The 12053-nt window shown below is 38.5% G+C and overlaps 1 protein-coding gene across 16 annotated transcripts in view; it reads left to right on the forward strand.

The window, feature by feature from the left end:
• The window catches only part of LOC122541861 (calcium-activated potassium channel subunit alpha-1), an 847529-nt gene that overhangs the window by 376485 nt on the left and 458991 nt on the right, over window positions 1–12053 (forward strand). For all 16 annotated transcript variants that reach the window (XM_087982321.1, XM_087982311.1, XM_087982314.1 and 13 more), the window contains exon 3: window positions 9522–9583. In XM_087982321.1, coding sequence (XP_087838447.1) covers window positions 9522–9583 — 62 coding nt within the window. The remainder of the gene's footprint in view (window positions 1–9521; window positions 9584–12053) is intronic.

Below are 12053 nucleotides of genomic sequence, written 5' to 3' on the forward strand. Positions count from 1 at the left end.
AACAGCATCTGATTATAGTTCATTATGTCCTGACAGTCTTATCCCAGGCTACCTGGATGAATACAGAGGTACAAATGGAAGTGGTTTATTTTCCTCTGACAACTTGTTTTTTCACAGGAGAAGCCATGGTGAAAGTAAATTAGTGACTCTCCAATTAATGGAGTAGTGCTTAAGTTCTTTTTAGACTCGGCACTTAGGGCAGTAATGGGCTCGTAGAAATGTTTTCGCATTCACCTAGCCAGGCCTGTCTGAGTTTATAACTACCTTTTTGTGGTTTCTGTTGTACATTTTGTTCATTGAGACAAGGTGAAAAATATCACCTGCACTTCACAGCACTCTACTTGATTAGATTCCCCAAAGTGTGGAAACAGGCCCTTTGGCCCAGCTAGTCCATATCAACCCTCCGAAGAGCAACCCACCCAGACCCATTCCCCCTAGCTAATGCACCTAACACTATGGGCAATTTAGCATGACCAACTCGCCTAACCTGCACATCTTTGGACTGTGGGAAGAAACTGGAGCACCCAGAGAGAAAACAGCAGACACGGGGAGAATTGTGCAAACTCCACACAGACAGTCGCCCAAGGCTGGAATTGAACCTGGTTCCTGGCGCTGTGAGGCAGCAGGGCTAACCACTGAGCCACCGTGCCGCTACTTGGCAATCTGCTTAACCCTTGTGCACCAGTTCACACCTTCTCTTCCAAGTCTGGTCTGCTCTGTGCCTGCACTTTGGAATCCCTGTTTGGTCTCCTATATCTGTTTTAGGTTTTGAAAAGGCTTGTGAATGTATGAGTTTGATTGCCTCCCGTGACTCTTAACTGCTGCTCAGTTTTATGTCTCTGTCCCTCTTTGGGGACAGAACCTTGGAGTATTCCATATCTTTAAAAATAGTGCAAAAGTGCGTATTGTTTTGGCTATTTATGACCCTAAGCAACCTTTTACTCTTATTAAAAGCTGTCAAGTTCCACTTGTGGGTCTCCATTATTATCTTCCTGCCCTCCTGTTCAGAGTATGATCAGAGTATGGGATGACATAATTGCACCAAAATGCTGAATTTGACATGTTCTCATTTCACTGTTATATCTGTAGTTTCCTGCTTCTCTGACTTCTGAAATTGATGATTGAAAGCACGTGATTTCATTGTTAAGGTGCAGAAATATTTCCATGGAGACTAATGGTGCAAGTTATCAAATGTTACTGTACATAATTTGAAAATGGGCTTGCTGGGATCACACAATGGGAGAGATGTTTTCAACTGCATCCTGATAGAACGCAGCCTTGACTAAAATGCTGTTGCGTAACCCACTGAAATTTTACAGATGTTAAACTTTGATAGTCACAAATCTTTAACCTGTTTTGCAATAAAGCTAACTCCTTAAACAAATCGTCAGTGAGCAATTGGAGAGCTGTAACCTTACTGTGTCCATATTGAGGCTATGATACTTTGCAACCATCAAATTACTCTTTATGAAGTTAAATCAGGTAGCAGATATTTTTAATCAACCTACTCAGATGTGTAATACTGGCTCATGGATGCTACCATTGTGCCACAAGTGGCCTTTAAATAAAATGGTGTATTGCGGAATAAATAACACTGGAGATAAGTTTCATCATTGCTTAGATAGCTTAAAGATATTTAACTGCTGCATTATTGGTGGTGGAGTTTTTAATCTACATAAGTTCACCTGATTTGCAAATTATTCTGAGTGTTATGAATGAAAACTAGTTTTGTTTATGGTGAGGTTTCCAGGCACGTTGAATCCTGTCAAATAACTTTACAAACTGCTGTTATGGACCAGGCCAGACCCCCTCAAAACATTTCCACAAAGTAGCCTGGATCCTAACTTGGCCTCTTAAGCAGGTGTAACACAGATATTCCAGGAGGGATGCAGCTGGTCAAACCACTTAGTTTTAAACAAAACAGAATTCATTTACAAGATTACCAAATGGAACACAAACAAAAGAGAACAGAATACAGAATAACTTAACCGATCTGAAAACCCAACAGATTATCCCAATTTAATGATGCTGTTCACAATACTTACAACAATCCCCATAAACACCCTTGGCCCAAAAGGTAAAATCAAACACAGGATCTTACATGAGAGAAATCAGATAGAGGGAGGGTCAGCGTGGACCTGCTTCTTTGGGTCTAGCAGCTTCACAACTGCCTGAATTGTTTTCAGTGAACAGCCAGACCAAACCAAACCAGAGAAAAGCTGAGCTGGGAGACCTGACCACTTCCCTTTTATTGTACAAGTGTTTTTTTTAACTTGAAACCCTTTTTCCTGAGGCAGTATCTGTTAGCTATAGTCAAACTGACCCTAAAACCCTTCAAACTTAGACTTTTCAGAGTCTGTGTTTTTTACGACCTCTCTGGAAAAAAAAGCCAAGGATGACATAAACTAAAGGAACAATATCATCACACCGCAGACAAAACCATTCCTTTATAAAGGGCAGGGTTCATTCTCTAGATATCTAATAAGCATTCTTGTTCTTTGCAGTTTTACCTTTGTCTGTATTCCAAGGATATTTTCTGTAACACTTGCCCCTTTGGTTAGAGCTCTTGGATTGGAAAGGATTCTGTTTTTTTTATGTGAACAGAACAAAGCAGCCTACTTAATTAGCATCCCATCCCTTGCCTTAATCACTCTCTCCCTGCAGTACCACTGCACATTGGCAACAGTGTATTGCATATACAAGATGCATTACAGTCGTTGACCAAGGATCCTTCAACAGCACTTCCCAAATCCATGACTCCCATCACCTAGAAGGACAAGGGGAGCAGATGCACAAGAATATCCCTACCAGCAAGTTCCCCTCCAAGCCAGGCATTGTCCTGATTGAGACTGCTGCTGGGTTAAAATCCTGGATCTCCCTCCCAAACAGGACTATGATACACTTGGACATGGGCAAGAAATGGTGCAAGGTGGGTAATTTACACCTTCTTGAGAACAATTCGGATTAGACAGCAAATGTTATGGGTAATTCACCACAAGTTATCTTTACCATAGCTAGTTATTAAGAAGTCACACAGACAATCAAGTACTGAAATAATGATTTAAACTTTATTGTGTGTAACAACCAAAATAAGACCCCTCAAGTAAGCAAATTAAGCCTTACGACTCAACTTGTCAAGATTCCACTAACAGTGTTTGTCTGTAGAAGTGTCCAGCGTTTGATCCTTATGCAATGTTATTCTTCAAAGTTCTACGACTGACTTCTTCTATTGGTTTTGGATTCTTACACAATTTTCTCCCTTTCAAGTTTGATGATTCAATAGATTCTTTCATACAAATTCCTGCAAGTCTGCAGCTTGCCTTCTTATCAGAAGTAGCTTCTTTGTTCCTTGTTGCATTTGACCTTAACTGTCTGCTCAAAGACAGAGTTTTCCCGCAACTAACTCCTTAAATTCTTCTGCAAGGCAATCAGTTGTCCTTGTGGCGATAAAGCATCCAGTATATCAAGCAGGTGTAAAAGCAGTTTTATTCAAATAGCCCCCATTCCTTTTGCCAGACATGACTAATTGCTTTCAATTCCTCTATAAATTTGTCCTTGTCCTTTAATAGTTTATTCCAGGCAGAATTATTGCTGCTTCTTTGTGTGTGTAAGAGTTGATTCATTCAAACCACGAACAGTTATTAAAGTTCGAAGTCTATAATACCCATTAGCATGGCGAGCATTGCCACATCCTATGATAGAATACATAAAATATTGTGTGAAAAAGTATTTTGCATCACACAACAGTTTAACAATTGCTCTGACCATTGGCTTTCTGCTACAATATGTTTAAAATTTCTGTATATTGTTATATCAGCTGATGTTAATACTGAATACGTGAGGTCCCAGAATGAAAACTCTTGACAGATCAAATCTTTAATATTTGCAGTTGACTACCATGATGGTGGGTGACTATAACATATAGACACAAGGCCACAGTGTTCTCTAACATCACAATACATATTTAGTCCACAACAGAAGAAAGAAGCTATCTATGTATAAAAGATATTTAGACAGATCTGAACACAAGTAGCAAAGCAAGGTTACAGCCCCCGTTTTTTAAAATACTATCCTTTTGTTTTCATGGGATATGGACATTGCCACTGTTCAGATTACATGATAAATGGTTGTTTGATGCAAATGGCCAGCATTTATTGCTCACCTGTACCTCCCTTTGAAAAGAAGCTGGTGGTGAGCTGCCTTTTGGAACTGCTGCTGTCCATATACTGTAGATGGACCCACATGCCCTTAGGGAGGGAATTCAAGGATTTTGATCCCGCGACAGTGAAGGAATGGCGATATATTTCTATGTCAAGATGAGTGGATTGGAGGTGAACCAGCAGGTGGTGGTGTTCCCATGCATCTGCTGCCCTTGTTTTTCCTAGATGGAAGTGGTCATGGGTCTGGAAGATACTTTCTAAGGAGGCTTGGAGAATTTTTGTAGTGCATCTTGTAGATGATATGCATTGCTGCTACTAACTGTCCCATGGTGGTGGGAATGAATGTTTGTGGATGTGGTGCCAGTTAGGCAGGCTTTGTCCTGGATGATATTGAACTTATTGAGTGTTATTGGAGTATCAATCATACTCCTTTTACAGTTCCCAGTTCCAGAGAATCTTCATTCTTACCTCAACATTTTAAAACTTCTACTTAATTGATTACTCCCTGTTTCTTTTTCTTGGATTCCAGAGGAATTTAACAATTCCTTTCCAAATTGGCTGACCTGAAACTTTTACAATTCTGATGGCCAAAACTTTTTTAGTCTAGCAACTTGTAGATTTTTAACCAAACCGTCTTGGTTTAAAAGCTGTACAAACTGAAACTCTTTGACTAGGGACTGGTTCCCCTGAACTAAAAGCTTGATCTAAAAGCTTGATTCTGCTGCTGGGAGAAGATGCTCTCCCCTTTATGAATTGACCTCCTGACTCATCTGAACTGATTGAAAAAAGAACAAATCGAATGACTTTCCGGTCTATTGTAAACTCAGCAGTATGAATATTAAAATATACAATATATGAACATACTATCCCTTAACACTACAGAGATTCTGCCAGATGCTTAACTGCAGTCACATGATTTATTGGAATTAATGCACTGTTCCAAATGACTTTCTGACCTCTTTAAAATAAATCATTTCACAGAACTGGCCTAGATCTTCCTACATCTATTTTAAAATATAAGTCCCAAAATATAACTTTTTATATATAAAGTGCACCTTCCATTACAATATCTGACAGCCTTATGGTGAAAGTTAAATTTAAACTTATGATCTTTTACTGTTGAAACTAAGTCAATTTGTAAAATATGGTAGTTCTTATTCATAAAGGGAAACACTAGGGCAGTTGGTCTTTTAACTCGATTTTATGGTTATACTGTAATTTGCCAACAATTTGAATGGAAAACCATGGCATTACCTGGGCATTCTGGGATTGAGGTTAGCTACTAACGATATAAACAATAATCAATAACGATTGGATCCTCATTTTCTTTGAAACAAGTTTCGTGCAGATCTCATCATGCTAACCTGAACATTTAGGGCTTTTTGTTAACCTTTCCTCTGGTTACAAATGTATATTCTGTTAGAATATGCAAATGCATGCACATGTTTGTACAGAGCCATGTGTTTTATATATCCATATGTGTTTGTGTGTATGTATCTTGAACTTGAAGCACCATCTGCTTCACATGTGGCAGAGTCCACAAACTGTACATTGGACTTAAAATCCATCTTAAAGCCAACAAGCAGACTGAAGACAACTGCCTCAATCCTGACAAATGCCTAAGAACTGAATGAGAAGAACTACTTTTTTATTTTTGTATGTTTTTATATGTATCTATACTTAAATATATCGATATGAGGATATAAAATGAGTGACGATGTATTATTGCAATCATAGCTCCAAATTTAGGTTCAGTTAGAAAAGCACTCAAAATATATTGTGAAGGTTGAATTTTTAAATTGTTCTTTATGCTGAGAGTTTGCTCTGATTCTTCCTCTTGTCTATGTTGTCACAGTGACTAGCCAACTGAGGATGTGACAGAGATGTATAAGACAATGAGGGACATAGATAAGTGGACAGTAAGGCACCTTTTCCATTTGTGGAGGGGTCAGTAACCAGGGGCATAGATTTAAGAGAAGAGACAGAGGGCTAAGAAACAGATTGAGGGAAGTTTTTTACTTGTAGGGTAGTGGGAGTCTAGAACTCAATTCCTGAAAGGGTAGTTGAGTCAGAAACTCTTGTAATATTTAAGCAGTACTTAGATGCTCATTTATGTTCCCATAGCCTCCAGAGTAGCTGGACAGGAGCTGGAAAATGGGAATAATGTGGTCAAATCTTTGTAGACTGTGTGGATATGATGGGCTAAATGGTCACCTTCTGTGCTGACCATTATTGCTCAGGCTAGATAGGCGGCTAGTTCACCGTTTTCTAATTTGTGGAACAGGGATTAAAACATTAGTGTAAAAATGAGATAAATAATGGCAAAAACTAAATCTTAATTTGTTGACACAATGAACTATTCTTTCAGTATTGTGGATAGTATTGAAAGAGTGAGAGAAATGGGGACTCCAATCATTGTGAAAAAGGCTGTGCACCATTTTCCCATCTTTGTAAAGATGAATTAGATGTTTTAATGCTTTATGTTTTAATGCCCCAAGCAGCCTTACACTCTGATCTAAATTTAGTGTCCGACTTTGGGCTAATTTAAGTTATGAAAATCCAGCTTGATTTCCTTGGAATTAGACACCTTTTGAGAAAATGGTGCAGGAACTGTGCATCAAAAATGTGTCATTTCTGGTCATGCTGATATTACACATTTGCTCATGCAGCAAAAGCATGTACACAGGTTTCACACGCTCCTGGTGTCAACAGCTGAAAGAGAATGGCTGCGAAATAGCTGATTATTTTGTTTTTAATTGTAATTATACTTTCTTTGAACTGTGTGTCAAGTCATAACAGCTGGTATTTCTGCTACTAGCTCTACATGGTGTGCCTATTATAGAGTCATAAACACATATAAACCCTTCATTCCAACCTGTCTATGCTGACCAAGTTTTCAAAATTATGCTAGTCCCATTTGCCAGTGTTTGGCCCATATGCCTCCAAACCTTTCCTATTCATGTACCTGTCCAAATGTCTTTTAAATGTTATAACTGTACCTGCATCTACCACTTCCTCAGATATTTTGTTCCACACACGAGCCACCTTATGTGTGAAAATCTTGCTGCTCAGTTCCCTCTTCAATCTTTCTCCTGTCACCCTAGCTATGCTCCCTCGTTTTGAACTCCTCCACTCAAGGGAAAAGACCTTTGCTCTTCACCTTATCTGTGCCCCTCATGATTTTATAAACTTCTATAAGGTTACCTCTCAACTTCCTATGCTCCGAGGAAAAAGTCCCATTTTTCCTTGGAGTTGAGTGGCTATTAGTCGAAGGGTGTGATGGACCGATAACGCCCAGAGTCCAACTTCCTTTATCCTGAGGCAACCCATGGTGATTGCTCTGCAAAACAAAATTCTAATGTCAATACGCACTTGAGGCTTACCATGTTTCTTTAGCCCTGCATTCACATTCAGTTATATAATCTGCATGCATTTGCATAACTCTGCAAGTTAAAGGCATGAATCACACACCCTTCCCGTGCTTTTCTCCAGAAAATGTCGAGTTCAGCAAATCTCTCCTCATTACAAAGCTGTGAAACCGGAGTGCTTACAGTCTTCAATTTAGTATATGAAGACCTTTGACAAAGGGGCCGAGGAGATTTACCAGAATGGTACCAGGGCTGAAGAACTTGAATGAAGTAAGGAGATCAGAGAATTTAGGCTTGTTCTGCTTTCAACAGAGGGGATTAAAGGCAGATTTAAAATTCAACATGAAAGAAGGTTATAGAGTAGCTAGCAAGAAAGTATTTCCATCGGCAGGAGGATTAGTAATGAGAAGACATGAGATTCAAGTTATTTATTGGAATGCACAGCCTGAAAGCATCTTGGAAGTAGGTTCAACAGTATAAAAAAGCAAATGTGATACAGCAAACTTGATTTGAACTGGCAACTTAGTTCAACCAGTACTCTTGATAAACTGGCAAAAGTTATATGCTTCAAGTATTGTGATGTCTGAGTATTTATGCTATAAATAAAGTATAATAGTGATCTGTATACACCCTGCGTTACGTTTTTATTACTTATTTTTTGTCTTTACATTGATTTTAGCAGGCGTGTTAATATTTTTGGAAAGCTTTTGTGAGGGATGTTCAAAACTTCACTTAGTCAGGGTTTACTGTGGTTATGCGTATCTCTTGATTAACCGATTTAACTGGCACACCCCTGTCCTATAGGTGTGATTATTAAAAAGTTTGCTGTAGGTGCTTGCATGCCTATGGGGAAAGAAAGGGAAATGGGATTCTGAAATAAAAGCAAATTGCTGGACAAACTCAACAGATTTGGCAGCATCTTTGGGAAGAAAGCAGAATTAACATTTTGTGTCTGGTGACTCGTCTTCAGAACCTTATTTTATTTTAGGGAAGTAGGACCAATCAGCTTTTCCAAGACCCTGCAGAGACACAGTAGCTTCCTTTATATGTTTTTTGGATGTGTGATTTATATCAAAAAACACAACAGCTGCGCAGGAACAGAAATAGTATTTGAAAAGCGAAAGCAGATTTGAGTACAGATCCTTCTTTAGAATTGCTCAGTTGAATGGAAAGATAATACTTCTTGACTTTAGATCCATTTATTCTGATGGCCATTGACTCTACTATTCAGCCTAACCATTGACCTTGCATTGACTGTTAGTGCCAGTAGGTTATAACATTGACTAGTTAGATGTGTGCTGTTTCAAAATTAAGTGAAAAGATATATCTAATAAAGTTTTTTATTGTTACCGAGTAATTGACTTTACATCAAATTTGACAATCTTATCAACTAATCAGCCTAAACGTTCATCCACAATTATATCATTCTGTATAATTCACCTTATACACCTGTGACCTCTACCACCTAGAAGACAAGGGTAGCCAATAGATGGGAGCACCACTGCCTACAGAGTCTCTTCTGTGCCACGCAGCATCTTTATCTGGAACCATATCACCATTCTTTCACTGTCACTAGGTCATAATCCTGCAACTCCCTTTCTGACAGCATTGCAGGTGTTCTAATTCAACTTGGACTGCAGGAGTTCAAAAAGGCAGCTGACCACCTCCTGCTCAAGGGCTGTTGGGGATGGGAAATATCAACGTCCACATAAAATCTTTTGACTGTTATTGAAGTGTAACATTGAATTATAAGCCCAGCAGTTGACAAATATATTATCATGTGAAGCATAAAGAGAAGAAATGTTATTTAAAGACACACAACACACCTCAGTCAAACATTGAGTTTATCTAGCATCATTGTGTAGATAGAGTTAATATTGATTAGAAGTCAGCAGCAATAAACACAGCAATGTTTCTTGCAAACTGTATTTGTAGTTCACTCTGCTTTTGTTAAATTCTTCACTTAAAGCTGTTTTTTTTCTCACGTTTTCAGGTGGTCTTGGTTTTTGCTCTCAGCATTGGTGCACTTGTAATATACTTCATTGATTCTTCAGAGTAAGTACCAGAATACGTTTTAACCTTCCTATTCCAATGGCCTACAGGCAAAATTTCAGTTTATTTCTGTTTGCAGTTTGTGTACACTTCCTTCTGACAGGGTAATTTGTGAATAACACTATTGTTAACATGTATTCCTGTTTTCAGCATATAAGTGTTTTTTCTGCTTTCCTATCTTTGTAATTTTTAAAAGATTTAAAAGTAAGAATTCTGTAACTTCTTGTTCTCCTTACCTTTGTCTTAACAGTTAGTCGATCGTTTCTTAATCCAGGATATGCCTGTTCTATATTGGAAAATAAGAGGAAATAAGGTGTATTCTCACATAATTTATCATTAAGAAGATAATTTTCATTAATAATATCTAAATGCTTATTTTACTGTCAGCATTGCAAATGGAAGGTTTTTTTCAACATCAGTGTGTTTTTTGATAAATGGAAAATGCAGATTTAGGGTAATTGTCAAACGAATCTGAGGGAAGATGATAAATCGTACAGTGAACTGCTCTGATCTGAAATGCACTGCCTGAATGGGTGGTGGAAGCAGATTCAAGAGTAACTTTCAAAAGAGTCACGTGTTTAACTGAAAAGGAACATTTTGCAAGTGGGCAGAACGGGCCAAATGGCCTCCATTGGTGCTATAAGGTACTATATCCACAAGCATGGCTGCCAATTACTTGACAAAATGCTGGAAAAAGTCAGCAAGTCAGGCAGCATCTGTAGCGAGAGATACAGACTTCACGTTACAGATTGATGATTTTTCATCAGAAGTGAAAAACATTGTAGATCTAATTGTTAAAAAGCAATTCCAGAGCCAGGAAAAAAACATCCAAGAGTTGGGGTTAGGGGTAGTGGGGAGTTCTATCCAAAAGCAGAGTCCAGTGGTACTTAAATTAGTAAAGGGGTGATGGTGCAAGGTTAAAGAAGGATATTTGTGGACATCATCAGCTTCAATTCTCTGCCCAAAGATAGATCTGACCCACAACACTGACTTCCACAGTGGTTAAAGCAAAGAGGCAGGTCCCAAATCCACCTCAACCTGATTAGGGATTGAACCCTGCAGTCCTGGTATTGATCTGATTCACAGCTACCGTCTGGCTGACTGAGTGAACTGGTTGCCAAAGGAGTTGGAATTGACATGGTAACCTGAATGTTTATGTTCATGCTATGATCAGGAACAATGATGGTAGAGGCCCCAATTACCTTTCTTCACATGGTTGTTCAGATATTTCTCATGCCTTTGCCACATGCCATTGGCTATATTGAAAGACTATGTGGGTGACAGTCTGTCTGCCCCAGCTGTATTATGAATGCACCTTCATTGGCTGTCAGGTGCGACTTGAACCTGGAGCTCTGGTTCAGAGGTAGGATGCTACCCACTGCAACTCAGGACCTTTTGTAATGGAAAACAAAGAAACAAAAGATTCATCTAGGGAGGATGCAAATGGAAATCACAAGACCATTACCACGACCTTGTTAGCAGAGAGGTCTTTTTCACTGTAATGTGGAGTTAAGAGAAAATTATAAACTTTCTCAATGCATTGTGATGATGCTCAAATAAAACTGCACATCATACGGTATCATGCAACTGATGACCATAACAGATGCTCAGTGGGCATATGAACATGTTGCTACCATTGGTTCTAAACTCTTAAAAAATGTTGTTATAAGAAAAGGAACTAATTGTTTGTTTAAGTTTAAATTTCAACAGTTTCATATTTTAGAAGAATCTAGCCCATAGCAATGGGCATAAGCAAGGAATCCAAGTCTTTTATTAGCTCTGCCTTATGCAATATCAATTCAGCAAGTTGAGGAATGCAATGGAAGTTTCAATGTATATCAACACCCCAGCTATTGTACTTGTCATTAATTTTCTTGTGAAAAAGAAAATTACAATTGCATTAATCCAATAGGTAGCAATAAATACAAATCTGTTTGGAACCCACCAACCCAACTTTAAATGAAATTGGTGGCAGACAACCTGTGGTTACATGCTGGAATGGAAACCAGTGTGTTTTGGTGAATATTTCCACCATATTGTAGATGAAATGTTTCAGTCCTTTATTGGTCAATTAAACAGAACAGGGGAAAATGAATGTCTACTTTTTAAAGTCTTCCATGTGACCATTTAGGAAACACAACATACACTGAATTTATCATACCTCAACTGAGGTGGTCTTCAGATTGATCGTGTTATGAATGACATTGGTTAGCAATGGTTGGAAGAGGAGAGTGCACAAATGTCATTTGTGCTATTCATTTAACTTTTTGTTTCCTTGCAACACAAAACCCTGACATCATTCATCCCAGCCTGCTGAAGGGAAGACAAACATCTGAAATACTTTTCTCATTGGCTGCTTTGCACAGCTTTGGTGGTGGCAGCAAGTTTCTGGTGCTTACTGGCTGGAAATCTAGAAATTACAAGTTTTTTTTTCCTTGAGAAAAGCTACATACTAACATTTTACTAATGGAAT

Source organism: Chiloscyllium plagiosum, unplaced genomic scaffold, assembly GCF_037043375.1.
Source record: "Chiloscyllium plagiosum isolate Xiang-an unplaced genomic scaffold, Cpla_swu_hap1 HiC_scaffold_43, whole genome shotgun sequence".
Taxonomy (NCBI): Eukaryota; Metazoa; Chordata; class Chondrichthyes; order Orectolobiformes; family Hemiscylliidae; genus Chiloscyllium; species Chiloscyllium plagiosum.